We start from the raw sequence: 20,835 nt of genomic DNA on the forward strand, positions 1-20,835 counted from the left end.
TGGACAGCAGGGTAGACAACTCTTCCTAGTTGGTCCAAGGCTTCCTAAATTTTTGCAGAGAAAGTCCCAAGTCCCAGGAAACCCTTCAGTCTCTCGATGCTCACCCTACTTGCAAACAAGAAGCTGTAAGATAAATTCCAGGAAGAGCAGGCAAGGGGGTTTGCCTTAGAGCAAGAATTAATAAATGACTTATTGTGCTTGAACAGAATTGCTTGTTTGCAAAGAACCCTATGGCCCCTTGCAACCCCCGACACAAGCCTCCACATACCTTATTATCAAGACGGTGCAAGTAGGAACAGATGTATTCGATGCTTGCTCCAAATGGATGAACATGGAGGAATGTGGAGATAATCCCTATAGACAAAATATCGCAAAAGTTAGACGTGAATATCACATTCCTGGAGACTCCACCTGCTAGTGACTAGGACCTTAGTGTGTGATGTGGGCACTGTCCCAAGTTTACATATTTTACTCCTTTGATCACTACGCTCCCTTGAGGTGAGTATCGCCATTACAATTTCACAGATGAGAGAGGAATGTTTCACAGTGGGGTACGGAACATCTGTGCAACTTGCCCAAGCTCACACAGCTGGTAAGTGGCAGAGCTGGAGCTGGAGCTGCACTGCCAACATGAAGGTGCATGGTTTGAATCTACCAGTTGCATCGTGGGAGAAAAACGGGCAGTCAACTGCGATGTGATTTACTGCCTCTGAAAACCTGCTGGAGATAATCTCGACGGTCCCCAACAGCAACATGCTGCATATAGTACAGTTGGAATCTGAGGAGTCACTGGCCCCCTTTCTGTTGACTGAAGGAAATTTAGGGAGGGGAGCTCTGGTGGAGTAGTTGTATGGAGTTGCACTTCTAACCCAGAACGAGTCCAGTGGTTTGAATCCACCAGCAGCAACACAGAAAAGGTTTTGGAAACTTGATGGAAGGTCAGTTAGACAATGGGACTGACTGACTCCACAGCAGTGAGCTTGAGCTTTGAAGGACCACTTGAGTTCTAAAATGTTAAGAGTTTTAGATTGTGCTGGGATTCGGCCATTTTGTGGCATGGTCTTTAAATGAGATGCTAGTGTCTTAGGTGTTAATGTCTTAGCATTGGAGCAAACATACACATCATGGGTTTTGCCTGACTAAACCAGTGCCTCTCACAAGAGACTTTGATGGAGGAGCATAATTGGGTATAGCTCTGTGAAGAAAAAGCCAAATGTTCGTAGCTGCCTCAAGTGATTAGGAGCATTTTGGGTTGAAAGTTCCAGTCTCTTTAAGGGACAGACTTCTTGTAGAAGCTCACAGGCTCCAGGAACGCACGTTACTTCTACTCTGAGCACACTGCCTTGATTGTTCTGGCCTTTGAGTTAATGGTTTTAGTACCTCCTCTGTCTACACCTGGGAAAGAAATTGTTCTGACACAAGTCTCCACTTGCTTTCTTTACATCTTTTTTTTTTTAATTTCCCCCCCTTACATGAGCTCTTAGGTATATCAAATAGACCCACAATTGAATTGGAAAAGTGCCAGGAAATAACGGTTACATTTGATTTTGTTTCTAAACTATAACCTGTCTGTCCCTTTAAGAGGCTGACAAAGAAAGGCACACGTTTAAATTGCAGCTTGAAGTTGGCATCAGTTCTTTTGAAACATCTTCCAAACATGGGGGAGTAGGGGTGGGGAGTTGACAGTGAGAGGAGGTCAAAAGAGGAAGCCATGCTGGGGTTCAAAAGCCGGTCACAATGGATCCTATTACTGCTGCTACTGTTACTTATGTTGTTATGTGTCATCTAGTCAGAACTCATAGCCGGACCTTCAGCAGGTTCTCAGAGGCTGTAAATCATCTTTTTTCCTGCAGATCAGCTGGTGAATTTGAACTGTGTGCCTTTGTGTTTGTAATGCAAATTCTTACCCACTAGGTCACCAGAGTTCCCTAGTTGTTGTTATGTGCCATTGAGTCAAATGTGACTCATAGTGACCCCTATACACTGTAGCTCTGAAGCCTGCCCTAGCCTCAGCCAATGTCACTGTCGCACCTACCTTTATTACCCAGTTACTGTGTCAATCCATCTCATAAAGCACTACTTTATTCTTAGATGACTAGTTAATGGAATTGACCCATAGCTGATCGTCTGATGAGTGTTCACAGGCAGTTTATTGTACAGAAGGAGACTTCCGATCCTTCTCCCACAGAACACCTGGTGGCCTCGAACCATGTACCTTCAGGATTGCAATGCAGCATCTTGCCACTAGGCCACCAGACTGTCCCTAATTCCAAGAGCCCTGGTGGTGCAGTAGCTAAAGCACCCAGCTGTTAATGAAAATATCAGTAGTTTGAACTGACCAGCCGCTCCGTGGAAAAAGGATGAGGCAGTCTGCTTCTGTAAAGATTTACAGCCTTGGAAATGCTATCAGGTGATTCTAGTCTGTCTGTCCTTCACGGTCATTATGAATCAGAATTTACTTGATGGCAGTGGTTGTTGCTGGGTTGGTGTGTGGTTTTTTTTTGTTTGCTTGCTTGTTTTTTTTTTTGTTTGTTTGTTTTATTTTTTAAGACTACTTCTAACTGGCATACTTAAATGCTGAAGAAGGCAGGTCATACTCTAAGGAATTATAGATGCTGCGACCACGAAAAGCTCTCAGCTGCCTAGAAAACCCCCTACAGGGTTAAAAACACTGAGACATTTTTATGGGTTCATGTTTAAAGAACCTATTTTTAAAAAAATATTTTCTTTTCTATCATCCCAAGATAACTTTCTTTAGGAAACAAAAGAAAAGGCCCTTTTCAAGGATCTCTTCTAGAACTATTAACAGAGGCTTCTTTCCATCTCTAGTTCTTCTCTGACAGGCCTCCCTGTTGGCATGCCAATTTGTTAAAGAACTCTGAGTGGGGAAACGGAAATAAGCTGTCACTTTTCCGTAAGACTCGGTGGCAGAACCCCCTGTGTATCGCTATTAACATATCAGAGTTAAATCTAATGGTCGCTACCAAAGAAGGGAGATCTATTTAAACAATATGCAGAACCCAGTTAGAGGGTTGGAGTCTGGGGTTGGAGCTACATGGGGCCCAGCTTCCTGGAATGCAACAGGGATTATCTGCTGAGGCCCAACCAGCCCCTTTCAATGACAGATTATTTTAGGGCTGCGATCTGCCATTGTTCCCCAAATGGAATACAAAATCAACTGCATTGTGAATATTGCTTTAAGAGGAAAATGGCTCCTGTTACTGGGGACTTACTATGGGGCCAGGCACTATGCTAAATGCTTTATATGAATGACTGTATTTACTACACTCACTGTATTTACTACAGCTACCCTTTTGAGTATTATTACTTTGCCCATTTTGCAGGAGAAAATGAATGCCAGAGAGGAAATGGGTCAAGGTGGGAGTAAGGTTGCTTTGATTTGTTTAACCATGTGTATTATCCTATCTCTCCAGATGGATTTTTTGGAAAAATTGACTTTCCATTGTGATTTAACTGAAAATTTACGAAGCAAATTGGTTTTTCATTCCACCATTCATCTTGTTTTATAACATTAATCATAATACTCACAAATGTAATCACACTTCTCTACTTCCTCCCTGTAATTTAAACTTGTACGAATCCTCCCCCTTCCTGCCTTCAGGGCTTTATCCCTGGACAAAGGCTGCTCTTTTGATCACGTAAAAAATGAGCACTGTCCAGTCAGAACCGGCACACAGCGGACCCTACTGTGAGTTTTCAGAGGCTGTGAATCACCCGGGAGGTGACTGCCCACCTTTCCCCTGTGGAGTTGCTGGTGGATTTAAACCACTAGAGAAGCGTGGTCTTTCAGTGAGCAGGGCCGCTCTCTACCGACGACATCACCAGAGCACGGGGGACTATTTTAAGGAGTGAGCGGATTTTTAAAATACAATTTTATTTATTTTGTTGTTGCTGAGAATACCCACAGCAAATATAATTTAGCGGTTTGTACACACACTGACTGCATTTTGTGAGCTGTGCAGCCATTCTTGCCCTCCTTTGCAAGTTGCTCCTTCCCCACAAACACCCTCACTGCCCCTAGGCTTTCTATTTGTCTAATCTTTCAGGCTGTTATCTCTTTGATCCCATATGTTGTTGTTATGTGCCATCAGGCAGGAAATGACTCCTTGTTGACCTTTAGTGGGTTTTCAGAGGCTGGAAATCACACGGGAGGAGACTGTCCTTTTTCTTCACAAATCATCTGGTGGGTTTGAACCATGTGCGTTTGGGTTGGCGCTGCAACTCCTTATCTCCAGCCACCAGAGCTCAATCTTCAAAGATCATCATGCCGGAGGGAAATGTTTTTTCCTTGAAGAAGGACTTTATGCTTCAAAGGTGGGAGGACAGCAAAGGAGAGGAAGCCCCTCAACCAGGTGGATTGACACGGTGGCGGCGGAAATGGGCTCGAGTGTGTCACAGATTGTGAGGATGGCACCGGACAGGACAGGGTTCAGATCTGCTCTTCACAGGGTCACTGTGAGTCATACTAGACTCAATGGTACCTAATAACAACTATGTGGTTTTAAGAAGACATTGGGGCATATTTTGGCATCAAGGTTCAAATGAGTGAGTTTTTCATAAAGTCAGAGCTATTCCAGCATCTCCCTCACCAGAGTCTACCAGTGTCCAATGCACCAGAGTCATCTGCCAACAACCTGGAAAAACTTGGGGAAAAACATGCTGCATCCAGAAGCTTCCTGTCTGCACTGGCCCTTTAAGTGGCAGTTAGGGCTAAACTAGGGCTATATTGTTGTTGTATGCACAACAGCCCTAAACCCTGCTCTATCCTGCGCCAACCGCACTGCCTCTGATACACCCATCCTGATTACCCCAGTCACTGAATCAATCCACCTCATAGAGGGTCTTCCCCTCCTGCGCTGTCCCTCTACCCTACCAAGCATGATAGAGTTTTTTAAAAAAGTCTACAAAGTGATTCTCCAGCTGGCCCCCTTCTTAGCACCATGCTTGTAATGACACGCTTGGTGTGGCGGTGGCCACAGGGAGCCTAAGGAGGTTGGGTCAGGGCTGGGAGCTGCTGCTACTGTTTTTTTAAAGTGAAATCTCTACCTATTCTTCCTGGGCTGTCCTCAAGACTCTGAGCCCGTGGGCTGGCAGGCGCCATATAAGCTTTGCATGTCTTAGTGATCGTAGGTAATCCCACCCCGTTCTAGTGACCCCCTCCATATTTCTCCTTACCCACAAGCAGCGCTTCCCGTTCTGACTTGACAGGACTGCCGTTCAGCGTCTTCTCCAGAGGATGGTCACTCTCCTGGCTCGATGTGCACAGTCTAGAAGTGCAGCTTTCCTATGGAGAGGATGCACTGTCTGAGTCAGTTCACCTTAGCTGCTCACATCCTTGGCTTAAATTCACTACCCAACAGGCAACTTCTTAGCACAGGACTGGGAAAGCAGTCCTGTCCAACTTTGATGGTTAAGAGGGAGGGAAATAGCATACATTACAAGTGTTGCAGACAATCCAAAGCTTATCTGACTTGGAGATACAGACACATCTAGAACTTCACAAGTTCCCCTCTTCTCTGCCCTCTGTCCGTTTTTTCCCTGACTTTATGGAAGCATTTTTGGGGACGAGACCTAAAGCTTCTTATCTACTAGGCACCAGGCCTGCTAGACATATATTATTCTGTTCTCCAGATGAGGAAATGGAGGCTCAGATAATTACCTAAGATCCCACTGCCAAGGAGTGCTGGAGTCAAAATTTCATCTGGCTAAAAGGACCATTTATTTCTTTCAGGTTTACACTCTGCCAAAGGCCAGTTTCACATGGAAAATCTCTGACGAAGCCTCTCCATGCACTCACTCTCATTGTCATCGAGTTGGTTCTGCGCCATAGCTGGACTTCCAAAGCTGTGAACTGAGTAGGAGGAGACGGCCCATTTTTCTCCCAAGAAGTGGCTGCTAGATTCAAACTGCCCGAGATGCAAAGCTTGTGCATTAGAAGCACAACTCTCTACAGACTATGGCACCTGAACTTCCTTTTCTGCTTACTGGTCAACTAACATGAAAAACTACACATTAGCCATTGACTATCAACTCTCTCCTCCCTGATAAGGGCATTGTCCTTAGAATATTCCTGACCTGGCAGTAAGAAATGATCACGCCTCCAAATATCATTATTCAGCCACTTTCTTTGCTGTTCAAAGTGTTTTCCCCACTCTGTGAGCAACAGAAGAGACAGTCAGTGAAATCTATGACCAGCAATCAAACTGAAGAATAACTCTCGATTTTCCATGAATCTTTCTTTCTCTCCTTGGGTACCAAGAACATCTTTTTGGTATTATAAATGAGCAGGAAGTGCCTTCAGAAGAAGGAATAAAAGAAATCACTGCTTCAGTCTCACTGCTGTTATAAAGAAAATGCTGGGGAAACACTCTCTGGGGGGGCGGATCATGGCTGGCTCGGGCCGTTTTGTCATTTTTTCCCTTCACACGTCCTCTGCTGGGACAGGAGTCCTTCTGTGTTCTTTCAAGATAGCTTCAAAGCTTCCAGGATGCTGCCCCTCAACAAAACACAGTCCACACTGCAAGATGTGGTGTTTTTTTAATTTCAAGGCTCCCTGGCTCTAGTCAAAGGGGCCCTTTTTCTTGACTACCTACCTCACCTTCGGCCCTTTAGATTCCAATCGGGGCTGTCATGATTATGCCAAGCCTGATTTAAACCTCTGCACACTTCTAAGCCACGGGCGTCACATCTGCTTCCAAATGCCTTGAAAAACATTAAACGACCCAGAAAGCCATTTCCTCCATGTGCTAACTGAAGAGATGGGTGTTGAGTTGGCATGTGACGCTATCCTGAGAAGTTGTAGACATTCTGAATGGAGAGGCAGTCTTATCAAGCCTTCCCTGTATTTTCTTATAGCTGGCATTTTTAAAAATGAGAAGGTCTATTGAAAGGATGCTTATTGGCTTGAATTTTACAAGCAGATACAAAGTGCTAGTTCTTTTAGCAGTACGACAGACATAAGTCACATGGTTATACAGCAAAACAGTGACGATAACTCATACTGTGGTTTGCTGTTGAGAAATCCAAATCTAAATCAAAACAGTACTCCCTCACCAAAAACGTACTGCATTCTGTTCAACCTGGAATTAGCCTTGCACTCGCAAGCGATGGCATTTTGCTTCCCAACTTAACTTGTGTCAGGCTGAAATATTTGCTCACAAATCAGCTTCCCAGAGCTCATCAGTTTATAATGAACTGTCCTGGCTCTTTTCTGAGAGAAGCTTGGCTGAAAATATTGGGAAGGGAGGCACTCCGCCTCACAGTTCCTTGATGATCACTGGGCTCGCTTTGCCTGTCCTCGTTAGTGGCTGTTTCATGGCACATTCCCCTTCAGGATGGGAAACTGACTCGGGCAAAATATGGCAAGTTTCTTCTAGGCCATTTGACTCCTTATTGCTTAAAATTATTGTTTCATTTTCTTTTTAAAAAAATAGAACAGAAAACAGCTTACAGTAAAAATGCCCTTACGTCAGTATGTGACGGCAATGCTAAAGAGTGAGGCTAATTCTTAATGATATTAAACGTAACTCTGAGTATATCTGCAGTCTTCGGGCTGCACACTCCACTTAGGCAGGAAGTAAAACAGAGCTCGGTGGCAGCTCTGAGACATACGAGAAGCCCTGGTTAGTATGAGGAGAGGCCTGATAAGTAGCACAGCTTTGATGCTTTTCAATTAAACGCTTGATAAATGAATTTCCCTGGGATTGCACTCGTTTCTTTAATAGCACCCACAAAACTGGAAAATGAGTTGGCTTTATGAAGTGGAAGAATTAAAAGCATATTGCAAATGGCCTCCAGAAGAAAACACATTCAATCACTGGTCTCAATGACACGAAGGTTGCCAGTTCCTAACAGCACTCTCGGGGCACTCACGGTGCTGGAAGCAGAGCCAGGCCTGTCCGCACTGCCTCTTCCCAAGCTGAGGAGCAAAGAGAAAGGGTGCAGGTTCCCATGGAATGGCGGCATCATTCACGTCTGGCTCTTGGTCCACCCACCAGGTCTCTTTCTTCCAGAGACATTAAAGCAAGGCAGTTGTGGTCAGCACTTATGTTCTGGCTAGCGTTCTGGTGGACAGGAGAGTTACAATGAGGAGACACCGGCAGTAGACCTTACACACCTCCAATAGACTGGCCACCTGATTCATGGTGGTGACACATTAATCTATCTGCGTGTTAGCAGACTCCCTCCGCGGTCCTCGCTGATAGTTCTCGTTAAGGGCTCTTGCCCTGTTCTCTTTATCGAACTTCAGAGTGTTGTGCCTTCGGCCCCTGGTTTGTGTCCTCAGATTTCTCACCTTGTCCTGTTAGTGAATACTCTCCCCTTCAGCTCCTCATTATTTTACAAGATGGCATGTTGGCAAAGAACTGTCAATGTTCTGGTTGCATTTGTGCTATCTCCTTTTAACAGAGGGCCTCATTAAAGGTACTCTGTGTCACCCGAGCTTTCTATGTCACCATTTACTTGATAAGAAAGAGCGGGAAAGAAGTGTGTGAAAGAGCGGGAAAGAAGTGTGTGCCCTGGCTTTCTCCAAGAGAGAAGTCCGAGGAATTTCGGGGTGGCTCTTATTAACCATCAAGTGTATTCTCAGAATAGAAGTGTCCCTTAGGGTCTCCTTTACAGGAACTGATACCTAATGAGGTCGTTCTCTGTAGGGGTGGGTAGGTTGGAATAAAGCCCCAAACCATAAAGTTCACACCTTTCAGTTTGCAACTGACTGCTTAACAGCTGCATCACCAGGGCTGCTTCTTAGTCTGTGAAAAATGTGCTCTCCGGAAGCCTCGACCATACTAAGAACTCATGCCTAAAAGCAGTGACCTCATACAAGAATTGCCCCAGAGAGAGGTTTTAATCCCCACTCAGCCAAGCATTTCACATTGATTCCTATTATAAGAACATTTTCATTTTGTTAGTGTATTGGAATCCCACTGATTTTTGGCTATGGATTTTGTATCCTGCCACTTACTAAATTGGCCTACTAGCTCTAACAGTTTTTTTTGTTGTTGAGGTTTTGTTTTGTTGGAATTTTCTGTGTACACTATCATATCATCTGCACATAGCAGCAGTTTAACCATCTCTTTGCTGATTGGGACGCCTTTTCTTTCCTTCTCTTGTCGTTCTGCCCTAGCAAGCATTTCCAATACAATAGTGAATGGAAGTTGTGAAGGTAGGCATCCTTGTCTTATCTGTGTTCACAAGGAAAATGCTTTTAGTCTTTCTCCATTGAACATGATATTGGCTTTTGGTTTTGCATCTATACTTTTCACTATGTTGAGGAAAATCCCTTCTATTCCAATTTTGCTGAGTGTCTTAACCAGAAAGGGGAATTGGATTTAGTCACATGCATTTTCTGTGTCAATTGCTAGGATAATATGGTTCTTGTTCTTTGCTTTGTTAATGTGGTGAATTATGTTGTTTTTCTCATGTTGAATCATCCCTGCATACTTGTTATGAATTCTACTTGGTCATATTGAGAACGCAAAGAAGGAAACCAAGAAAGCAATACCATTTCCAAGAGCTAATCAGATTTTGAGATACTTGGGAGTAAACCTAACGAGAGACACAAAAGAACTATACCAAGAAAACTACAGAACATTTTTTGGGAGACACAATCAAAGACCTAAATAAATGGAAAAATGTTCCCTATCCATGGACAGGAAGACTCAATATTGTGAAAATTACAATCCTACCAAAAGCAATCTACATGTTCAAAGCAATCTCAAAACAGATACCAAACTCATTTTTCAGGGAGATTGAAAGGGAAATTGTCAAGTTTATTTGGAAAGAGACCCCGAATAAGCAAAGCACTTCTGAAAAACAAAAATGAAGTGGGACGCATATCACTCCCTGATCTCAAAACCTACTTACTACACAGTGGTAGCAACCAAAACAGCATGATACGGGTACAGTAACAGACACAGAGACAAATGGAACAGAATTGAGAACCCAGAAACGGACTTAGCTAGCTATAATCAACTAATATTTGATAAGAAAAAAAACCTTATTAAATGGGGAAATGACAACCTCTTCAACAAATGGTGGTGGCAAAACTGGGCTACTACCCACAGAAAACTGAAACAGGATCCACGTCTCACGACATACACAAAATCAACTCAAGGTGGATCAGAGACCTTGGAATAAAGCCCCAAACCATGAAACTCATTAAGAGACAAACTGGGACCAAGCTTAGAAGGTCTAGTTTACACTATAAAGGGACTGCCAAATACAGCCAGAAATGTACAATCTGGAGAGGATAAAATTGATGAATAGGACCTTCTAAAGATTAAGTCTCTGTGTGCATCAAAAACTTTTTCCAACAGGGTGAAAAGAAAACCTTCTGACTGGGAACATTTGACAATACCATCTCAGACAAGGGTTTCATAACAAAAGTTTACAAAATACTCCTGGCCTTCTAAAAGGAAAAGACTGATACTCCAATTACAAAATGGGCAAGAGACATGGAAAGACTTTCCACAGAGGAGGACATTTGGATGGCCAAAAGACACATTAAGAAATGCTCTAAATCACTGGCAATAAGAGAGATGCAAATCAAAATCACAATTAGATACCATCTCACCCCAGTAGCAGTGGCAAAGTTTAGCATGGCAGCAAGTAATAAATGCTGAAAAGGGTGTGAAGAGCCAGGAACTTTTATACATTCTTAGTAGGATTGTAAAATGGTACAACCATTCTGGAAGGCAGTTTGGCGTTTCCTCAGAAAGCTGAACACAGAAATTCCATATGACCCAGCTATTCCACTGTTTGGAATATACCCTGAGAAAATGAGAACTGAGGCACAAACAGAGACTTGTACATCAATGTTCACAGCAGAATTATTCACCATCACAAGAACATGGAAACAGCCTAGATGTCCAACCACAATGGAATGGATTGAGAAAATATGGTATATTCACACAGTGGAATACCACGCAGCATACAAAAGCAATGATTTTAGGGACTGGAGAGCATTATGCTAGGTGAACTAACTCAGTCTCATAAAGACAAATACTGTATAAGACCATTATTGCAGAGTATGTATCAGGATCTAGGTAGGGGAGAGGGGTAGAGCTTAGTCACACAATTTGATGAGTGGAGGGAGGGGTCACTAAAGGAAAGGGGAAAGATCGGGTGTGAAAAACAATGTAGATGAAATTTGTAAGTAAACCAGAATTTAAAATAAAAAAGATTCACACGCAGAAAATAAACGACTCACAATGAAATGTGTTTAGTCCATGTATTAGTTTAGCCTATTCCACCAAAAGTAAAACATTTATCATGCCTATTAATATTCAATGATAATATTTCATTTTTATCACATCAGAAAGGCAACTGTTAGAAAAGTCTGTGTACACCTATGTTCATAGCAGTGTTATTCTAAATAGCAAGACAACGAAAACAGTCCAAAAGACCATCAATAAGTGAATGGATTAAAAAATTATTGAACAGCCACACAATGGAATAATACTATGTAGCACCACACTGGAATACTATGTAACACTAATGTGGGAGAGGCTAGAGAGCATTATGCTGAATGAACTAACTCACTCTCATAAAGACATATACAGCAGAAGACTCCTAGTGTAAAAATAAAAGGATAACTAGAAAAACTTGTATAAAAGTCCAAAAGGGGAAGGGGAAGGAACAAGAAGGTGAGAAATGGAAAAAATAACTAAGACAGCAGAGTTTGGTGTATCTGTGTGTGGGTGAATTAGGGAAGATTCATGGGGACCTGAAAAGATGGGGTAAATAGGAAGCATAGATCAATGGTAATTGATTTTATAAAACACAATGTACATGAATGATCGAATGGGACACGACGTATATGAATTTTGTATACAAATCAATACAAAAATAAAATAAAGGAAAAGTAAAAAAAGAACATTTTCATTGTCTTTGAATGGGGAGGAGGAGGCAAGGGGACATACTGAGTTAGGACTCATGTACCTTTTCTTTGAGATCCTCCAACATTTTTTCCACCTGCAACTTGTCATCTTTGATTTTTTCAAGTTCTGCTTCTTTCTTTTTGTATTCATCTTGGATTTTGAGTAAATGCTACAAGAAAGACCAAAAGCAATCAAGCCACCACTGAAGGAGCTACACGTCACTTTAAAAATTCCAGCTAAGTCTAGATAATAAGGTGCCCTGTTTCCCTTTCCCCCAGCATACCCCATCATTCCTCTATGCAGAGATACTAGAGGAAAAGTGAAGACATTTTCCAGCTAACATTATTTTATCTGGCTCTTATGAACTTTCTGTGAACCTGCAAATATTTTAAAAAGGGCTGGAGAAACGGATTAAGTCACTTCTTCCCTATTCTGGTCAGTAGTGTGCGGTTAATACTGTTGTGGGCAGAAGTGGGTTTAATGTTGCTGGCAAGTCATTTAGCAAGTCAAGTTCACTTTCTGTGAGAAAAGTGGTAACGAATACAAATTTTACATGCTAGTTTCTATATCTTATCCATCATTATCAGTAATGATAATAAATATTCTTTCTTGAGCAGCTAATGTGTACCAAGCATTGTCTAAAGTATTTTATGTACATGATCTCATTTAAGTCTCACAATAAACTGATGAGGCTTATTAAACAATTATCCTTGATTCTTAGAGGTAAGTGACTTGCTTAAGGCCATTCAGATATGTGACAGAGATGAGGTTTAAACCCAGGCCTTCATGAGAGCTCATGCTCCCAACCACCATTATTACATTCTTTTTGAGAATAGATGGCAGAAATGTTACCATTGTTTGCAAGGCTGTTTTTCAATAAAACAAACAAGTGAAATCAATTCTTCACAAGGTAGAAAGACTTGTCTCACTGAAATCTTTATAATGATGAAACAAAAGTTCCATCACGTTGAGTCTGCACTGAAGAAACTGAACTACACTTATGTGGAGTGCTTTCAAAATCAAGGCGAGAGGTGAACAAAACAGAAACAAAATACTTCTAAAGTCTTGCTTTCCAGAGGCTCACAAAAAAAGACAAAAGAGCATACAATGATGTATAGTGTCAATGTGTTCTGATTGTACAGTTGAAGAGATTCTTTTGGATTTTTTGACGAAAGGCTCTCTAACGTAATTGACATGCTTTAGTTAAACTTCATGGTTGAAGTGCAAGGGAGGTAAGCATTACTTCACATTTTGCTATTAAAAAAGTAATTCATCAATAAAAAAGTAACCTATTACTAGACCCCCAGATGAGATGGATTGATATAGTAACTGGAATAATAAGGGTACCGTGTATTGGAGTCAGTGAGACTGGCTCAGGACATGGCAGGCTTCAGAGCTGTTGTACATAGGGTCGCTATGGGTCAACTTGATGGCACATAACAGCAACAACAATGGTCACAAAAGTGGCAGAAGTATGAGGTTTCTAAGTACCAGAAATGACTCCCTGTTCATAATCTGTAATTTCCCACCAGCAACTAGCTTTTCCCTAGATAATTTCAAAGTGCGTTGTTCACAATTATTGCACAATTTAAGTTTAAAGGAGAATGGCTGGTACAGTGGCTTAGTGGCCTGCATTCTTACTGCACCTTTTTTTTACTGTACTTTACTGTAGTGAGTGCAGACACTGGGATCATCTAAACTGTACGTTCACTGTGGTGATGGCAATGTCAGACTTCTAGTTACTGTGCATCTGTTATGCAATTTCTGTATTTGAATGCAACTGGAAACAGGATATACTTCTTTTTAGGGCTTGGAATTATTTTCAGGGAAATTAATCTGCACAAATGATTGTGAAACGGAAAGAAAAACAAATCTATCTGTCTTATATACTCAAAGCATTGACACTTGAAAACATTCATAAAACCAGCTTCCAGATGGCTCTAAAAGGGACCCTGGATGGAGTGGGAGAAAAATATTGAACAAAATGCAAAATCATAAAAATGATCAGGCTTGCTGTTCAAATCTAACAGAGTGGTGGAATTCTCAAGCTCATGGCTCTTAATAGCCCTTTGAGCCTTGAACTAAATTTACCACTGTAGCTCTATTTTCGGCCAAATAACAGAGAAGTTTGTAAGGTGAGCAGTAACACTGGGGAGGTAATAAATTCTTAGAGAAATCAATCATTCAAGATCAAAAGGGTGGTATTTGCCTAGAAATAAAGTTCAGAAGGCAGGAAGAGACAGGATGAATGGGAATGAGATTCATAGGGAGGATGTGGGAACAAAATGTTATTCTTGTTGTTATGTGCCAGTGAGTTGCCTGCGACTCATAGTGACCCTATGTACAACAGCCCAAAACCCTGCTCTATCCCTCGCCAATCTTATTATCTCTGACACACCTATCCCCATTACCCAGTCACTGAATCAATAGTAATTAATGCCATAAACAAAACCTGTATGAATCATTGAGTGGACAATTGCTCTGTAAACTTTCACTTAAAACATAATAAAACATTTTTGAAAACTCAAAACACAGCTCCTACCCAATCAAGGGCATGGTCTCCTCCATGCCTTCTAAAAGGCTGTATTGTATACAGAATTCTGTCAACAGGATCCTTATTGTCTAGCACTTCCCTCTATCTAAGTACCTGAGGTTCTTCCTATAGACCCTAAAGTCTTGTCTGGATCCTGAACTAGTTTCCAAAGTAGAAGGTTAGCTTATGTTTCTTATAGCTTCAGTGTTAAATATTTTTCACTGAATGCTCTTTCTTTCAAAATTGGTGATCTAGTGCTTTCTACATTTCAACAGGACTATTTCATTAACCATGCCACACAATCAACCCCTTCTTCAGCTCTATCAGGCAACAGCATATGGTTTGTAAAATTTCTAGAGTTTTTCCAAAATTTATTCATTACTGCACATTTTCCCCCTTCTGTACCCCCAAAATGCCCTCCTTATTCCAAACTGGTCTCGTACATATAAGATATAATCATATATCCCTTTCAAACTGTTCTTCCCTCATCTGTTCCAATTCGGTGTTCATGATCTATTCAAAATCATGGTACAGCCACACAGTGGAATATTAGGCAACAGAATATCTTGATGAATAAGAGGTGTGGTATGCTTGCTGTTTGCCCTGTTGCCATCAAGCAGTTATGACTCATAGAACCTTTTGAGACAAAGTAAGGCTGCCCCGTAGAGAAGAGCTTTAATCTTCACAGACGCATCCTGCCACAAAGCACATCTTTCTTCTGCAGAGCAGCTGGTGCGTTAGAGCTGCTGTCTTTTCAGCTAGCAACCATATCCTTGGCCATTGTGACACCCAGGAAGAACCCTTTTATACTGGCGAGGTACTGATAACATCCTTCCAAAAGCTCAGAAAATGAAAATGCCTTTACCTGTTGCATCCCTTGCAGGGCTTGCTGCAAGAGTTTCAGCTGTTGTTCCTTGTTTGGGTCCTCTTCCCTGTGGGCTTTGCCCTGTTCTTGCTTGAGCAGCTCGACCTCATTCCGATAGGCATCAAGCTGCCAGCGGAGGCTGTCATTTTCTTCCTTCAGAGCTTCCGCCTGTGACACTAAACCTAAATAATCAATGTAAAAGAGTGAAACAATCTATTTAGATTCCTTTGTAGAAGGAAGCACGCAAGGTTGGTACTTTAAATGAAAATGGATAGAAAATGAAAATGGATAATATGGCCTCTACATGAGATCTTTAAGTCTAACTTTGGCCATGGATATGAGAGATGGACAGAAAAGCACACAGACACATTTCTGTAAATGTACACCAGATTCTAATACAGAAAATTCCTTATTACAATTTTGTTTTGCACTTCAAATATAACTAACAAATTTTTAGGTAACATTGGGGACTTTTATTAGAAATTTGGCAAATGATAGTACATCCTGTAGTAACAAATTTAAGGGCTATTTGTCATAAACTTACCAAAAAAAATACCCCCAAAAACCAAAAAAACCACTCCAAACAAACAAAAAACCCCAACCCCAAAGAACTAGCCATTGTGCTGCTGACAGCTATTTTAAAAGAATATACTTAGAACTAGTAATCCAAAGGCCAGGAAAATGTAAAAAAGAAGATCTAAGGTCAAAAATCAAATACTCATGTGCAAGTTCAAACTGAATCAGAAGAAAATTAAAAACGCACAAGAATAAAAATATGACCTTAAGTCTATCCCACCTGATTCTTTCGAAGAGGGTAATTATGGGGTCACACAGTTTGATGGATGGAGGGGAGGATCAAGTGTGAGGTATATGAACTTTGTAGGTAAACCACGGTAAATTTTTTTTTAAAAAAAAGAATTGCAAGAAATTAAAGGAAAAAAATCTCAAGAAAAGGTTTGAAGCATTGATCACCAATGATTTAACACCAGATAAGTTGTGAGGTAACATTATGAATAAAGCAAAAGGTCATTATAATGACATGGGAGAAAGAAAATATCAAAATGGATGTCAGAACAGACTCTGAAACTTGCACTGAAAAGAAAGCAAGCCAAAATAGGGGAAGGAAATGTGGAGGTAAGAAAGCTGAATTGGAGATTTCAAAGGCAGCTTGAGAAGACAAAGCAAAGTCTTACAATGAAATGTGCAAGGAACTGGGATTAGAAAACCAAAAAGGAAAAACATGCTTAGCATTTCCCAAGCTGAAAGAACTGAGAAATTCAAACCTTGAGTTACAATACTGAAGAATGATCCAGGAAGGATTAAAAGGATTAAAACAAAAAACCATCCCAAAAAGAACTGGTTGACATGGAACCATTTTAGGAAATAGAATACAATCAAGAACCAACAGTAATAAAAGAAGAAGTTCAAGTTGAATTGAAGGCATTATAATAAGGCCCCAGGAATTGATGGAATACCAGTTGACACGTTTCAACAAACAGATGCACCCCTGGATATGCTCACTAGGTTGAGCCAAGAAATATGGCCAACTGACTGGAAGAGATCCATATTTGACCCCATTCTCCAAAAAGCTAATCCAATAAAATATAGAAATTACCAACCAGTTTTATTAATATCACATGCATGCAAAATATTGGTGAAGATTATTTTTTAAAAGGCTAGAATAGTACATTGACAGAACTGCAAGAAATTAAAACTGGATTTAGAAGAGGCCACGGCACCATCAATATCACTGCTGATATCATCAGTTGGATCATGGCTGAATGCAGAGAATACTAGAAGGATGTCTAATTGTGTTTTATTGACTGTGCAAAGGCATATGACTGTGTGGATCACAACAAATTATGGCTAACATTGAAAATAATTAATAGGGATCCCAAAACTCTTAACTGTGCTTGTGCAAAACTTATATCTAGACCAAGAAATTGTCCAAACAGAACAAGGGGACACTGCATGGTTTAAAATTTAAAAAGATATGCATAAAGGTTTTGTCGTTTTTCTATCACTCTTTATGCTGAGCAAATAATTTGAGAAGCTGGCCTCTATGAAGAATAAGGCATCAGGAATGGAGGAAAACTCAACAACCTGCATTACACCGATGACACACTTTTTTTTTTCGACTAAAGGTTATTTTTATTTTTTCTGTAGCGGAGGTGAAACGTGTAGGAGACACACTTCTGGGTATGGCTACACAGTGTGTTCAAGTCAAGAAGACACACTCTTGCTTATCAAAAGTGAGGAGGACTAGAAATGCTTGCTGAATATCAAAGATTACAGTCTTCAATTTGGATTGCATCTCATCATCAAGACTAACATCCTCACCACTAGGTCAAAAGGCGACATCATAATAGATGGAGAAAAGATTGAAATTGTCAACAATTTCATCTAACTTGAATCCATAATCAGCACACTTGGTACCAGGAGATAAGGAGACATATTGCATTGGAAGAGTCTGCTGTAAGGGACCTCTCCAAAGTTATAAAAAGCACTCATATAAGTTTAAAGACTAAGGTGCACCTGATCTGAGCTATGCTCTTTTCAAACACTTGCTATGCTTTTGAAAGCTGGACAATAATAAGGGTGGCACAAGAATTGATGCCTTTGCATTGTGTTGGAGAAGAATATGGAATATAACACGGACTGCTAAAAGAACAAACAGATATGTCATGGAGAACGTGCAACCAGAGTGTTCCTTAGAGGCAAGGATGGCGAAACTTTGTCTCACATATTTTGGACATGTTGTCAGGAGGGACCAGTCCCTGGAAAAAAGACATCATGCTGGGTAAGAGCAGAGAAACAGAGAAAGACACTCAACAAGATGGACCGTCACAGTGACTATATAACAATTGGCTGAAATATATCAAGAGGTGGTGAAGATGGCACAGGATAGGGCGGGGTTCAGACGGTTCATAATGTTGCCATCAACTCCATGGCTCCTAACAACAACAACAATGCAAAGCAGGGGGTAGCCATGTTAAAGGGTTCTGAAGAGGAATGTCTTTTAGGAGTGTTGAGACATTTTCTCAATGCCCCAATTTTTCCTCTGTGGATGGTCATACAATTAGACTGATCTGGCAGTTTTAAACTTCTCATTCTAGCTCAGGAAAATTACAAAAGGGTTTTGGCATGGCACATTCCATTTTTGTTTGGTTTCATTATGGTTTTGAATTCTTGCTGTAATCACATTGATTTTGTGTCTGGGAAGTGAAAGTCTTTATGCAGAGACACGCATTCCCAGTGACTTGGATTCTCAGCCTTCCAAACAATCTCTAGCCTTGACATCTCTCCCAGTTGATGGGCTACCTCCTGACAGACATAGTGTTCTCTATAGCCCCACCACCAGAAGAGATGCTATGCTGTTGGAGAAGGGGATGATGGAATACTGAAAACGTGTGCGGAAGGGGCCATTAACTGTCTGTCAAGTACAGGGAGAAATATTTGGTTTGCTTACTGGGTCACCAAGGACACATCTTAAGCGGCCATTCTGCGGAATAGCACACGGGTTACCCTCTAAATTGAGTGACTCCCACGCACGGACAGTTATTTATCTCTGCGTTGGTTTGCATGACTGTCCTCTGGCAGTCCACACAGCTCTATGGAAAAAGTGCTGGTGCATTTCCATCCTCTTGTTTCTCCTTGCACCGCAGACCAGAAATTATGTTCATGCTCTAGAAGCCACGTGTTAAACATACATAGAAGAGAAAAGGGCAGGGACCTAGGAGACTAGCTAGAAGCGGGTTCTTCAGTGTAAAAGTGAAAATATTTTCCTTCTGAGAATACAAGGAGAGGCGTCTTCTCTCCTGGGGGAAAGGACATGCTGATGAGCAGAGATGGGTCCCTGCAGCCATGTGCCAGCACCATCACCTCCTCAGTCTGGACCTGTCACTATGTGAAAGAAACCATGATCTCTTATAATGCTAGTGAAGGGACCTTCCTTACAATATGCATTTCCTAGTATCTGCAATGAAAGTTTTTGTCATTTTAATGAGGGCACCAAGTCTTTACTTTCACAGCCTTAATATTAATTGGGCTCATTTCTGAAGTTGGCTTGCTCTGTACATTGGCAGAACAGTGAAAAGTTCAATATTACTTTTAATAATATGTTTGAGCAGGTGAATCCATCAGTCAGGGTGCTAAAGAGCACAGTACAGTGAATGCATTCATACCCTGCCATCATTAGTTCTCAGACTATTTCCTATGTGGGAAGAACGTTTCTCTTTATGGGGCTCGCTCCTCAGATCTGAAGGCTGCTGGTTCATCATGGCAGTGTGAATGCTCGCAGGCAGCTGTGTATGCCTCCTTTTACAGGAGCCACTAGGAGCAAAATGCCAGACATGTTTTTCTATGGCAAAAGATCAAAAAGGATTTCATGCCATTAAAAAAAAAATAATAATAATAATGCCTACCTAGATCTCTTCAGTGGTATAAAGAAAATAACCAAGTTAATTAATGGAAGTAAATTCAAGGAGTCAGCCACTCTTACATAGTTGTATATAGGAGATGCTTAAAATTATTAGAAAGTCATAGGTGGAAGAATCTGTGCCATTTCCCTCCAGGCTCATAACAAAGTCTAAGCTAATGATTTATGAAAGGGGAAAAACCAGAAAGAACAAGGGCTGGGATGGAGAGAGATGATATGAGTACCACCTAATAGGACTGGGTGCAGGCCAGTTTGGACAAAATCTCAAGTAGTTTGCATGACCTTTCTTTTCTTGCCTCTGCAGGCTTTAGGAAGCTAGGTTCATAGGGTCACTATAGGTCAAGGTTGGCTTGACGGCACCCAACAACAACATGGTGGCTTAGTGGTAAGAAGTAGGACTTCAACTCAAAGGTAGTTGGTGTGAATCCACCAGCAGCTCTATGGAAGAAAGAGGAGAAATCTCCTTCTATGTGATTTAAACCCTCTGAAAAGGCACTGGAGGGTAAGCTATGAGTTGGTTCTGACTCTATGGCACATAACAACAACAATAACAACAGATTATTATCTTTACTTCTGTCACGCTTTGTTAGCCTGTACGTAACTGGGATTTTTATTATCTTCCCATCCAGGTCACAAAATTCCCTTCTCTCACTCTTTAGCACCCTGGCCTAACCTTTACCATCCCCCAGCTCAATTCCTATAAAGGTCTCTTACTGGTCTCTCGTACTGTAAACTTATTCTCTAAACATATGTACATACGCATTTTCTGGCTGTTTGAATCTTATTAGTGGCATGAATAAGACACGCTAATGGTTCCATATTGCCTACTATGCTAAATCTAAGGCTGGCCTTAATGATTCCCCACAGCTGGGTCTAATTTGCTTACTCAGTATTTTATACCCCCATAGGAATGGGCCATGAATGTAGGAAAATTAGAAATTGTTAAGAAAGAAATGGAACGCATAAATATTGACATATTAGGCATTGGAGAAATGAGATAGACTGGCATGGGGCATTTTGAGTCAGATGACCATATGATATATTACTCTGGAGATGAAAAGACAAGGAAAAATGGGGTTGCCTTCATAGTAAAAAAAGG

The 20,835-nt window shown here is 41.2% G+C and overlaps 1 protein-coding gene across 1 annotated transcript in view; it reads right to left on the reverse strand.

Annotated features, from left to right (window-relative positions):
• ENOX2 (ecto-NOX disulfide-thiol exchanger 2) overlaps positions 1-20,835 on the reverse strand; it is a 210,546-nt gene that overhangs the window by 2,449 nt on the left and 187,262 nt on the right. The window contains exons 9-12 of the mRNA XM_006881795.1: positions 15,299-15,480; positions 11,962-12,069; positions 5,197-5,305; positions 269-354 (exon numbers count right to left, since the gene is read on the reverse strand). Of these exons, the coding sequence (XP_006881857.1) occupies positions 269-354; positions 5,197-5,305; positions 11,962-12,069; positions 15,299-15,480 (485 nt within the window). The remainder of the gene's footprint in view (positions 1-268; positions 355-5,196; positions 5,306-11,961; positions 12,070-15,298; positions 15,481-20,835) is intronic.

Source organism: Elephantulus edwardii, unplaced genomic scaffold (genome assembly GCF_000299155.1).
Source record: "Elephantulus edwardii isolate Elephantulus edwardi_28Jun2011 unplaced genomic scaffold, EleEdw1.0 scaffold00016, whole genome shotgun sequence".
Lineage (NCBI taxonomy): Eukaryota > Metazoa > Chordata > Mammalia > Macroscelidea > Macroscelididae > Elephantulus > Elephantulus edwardii.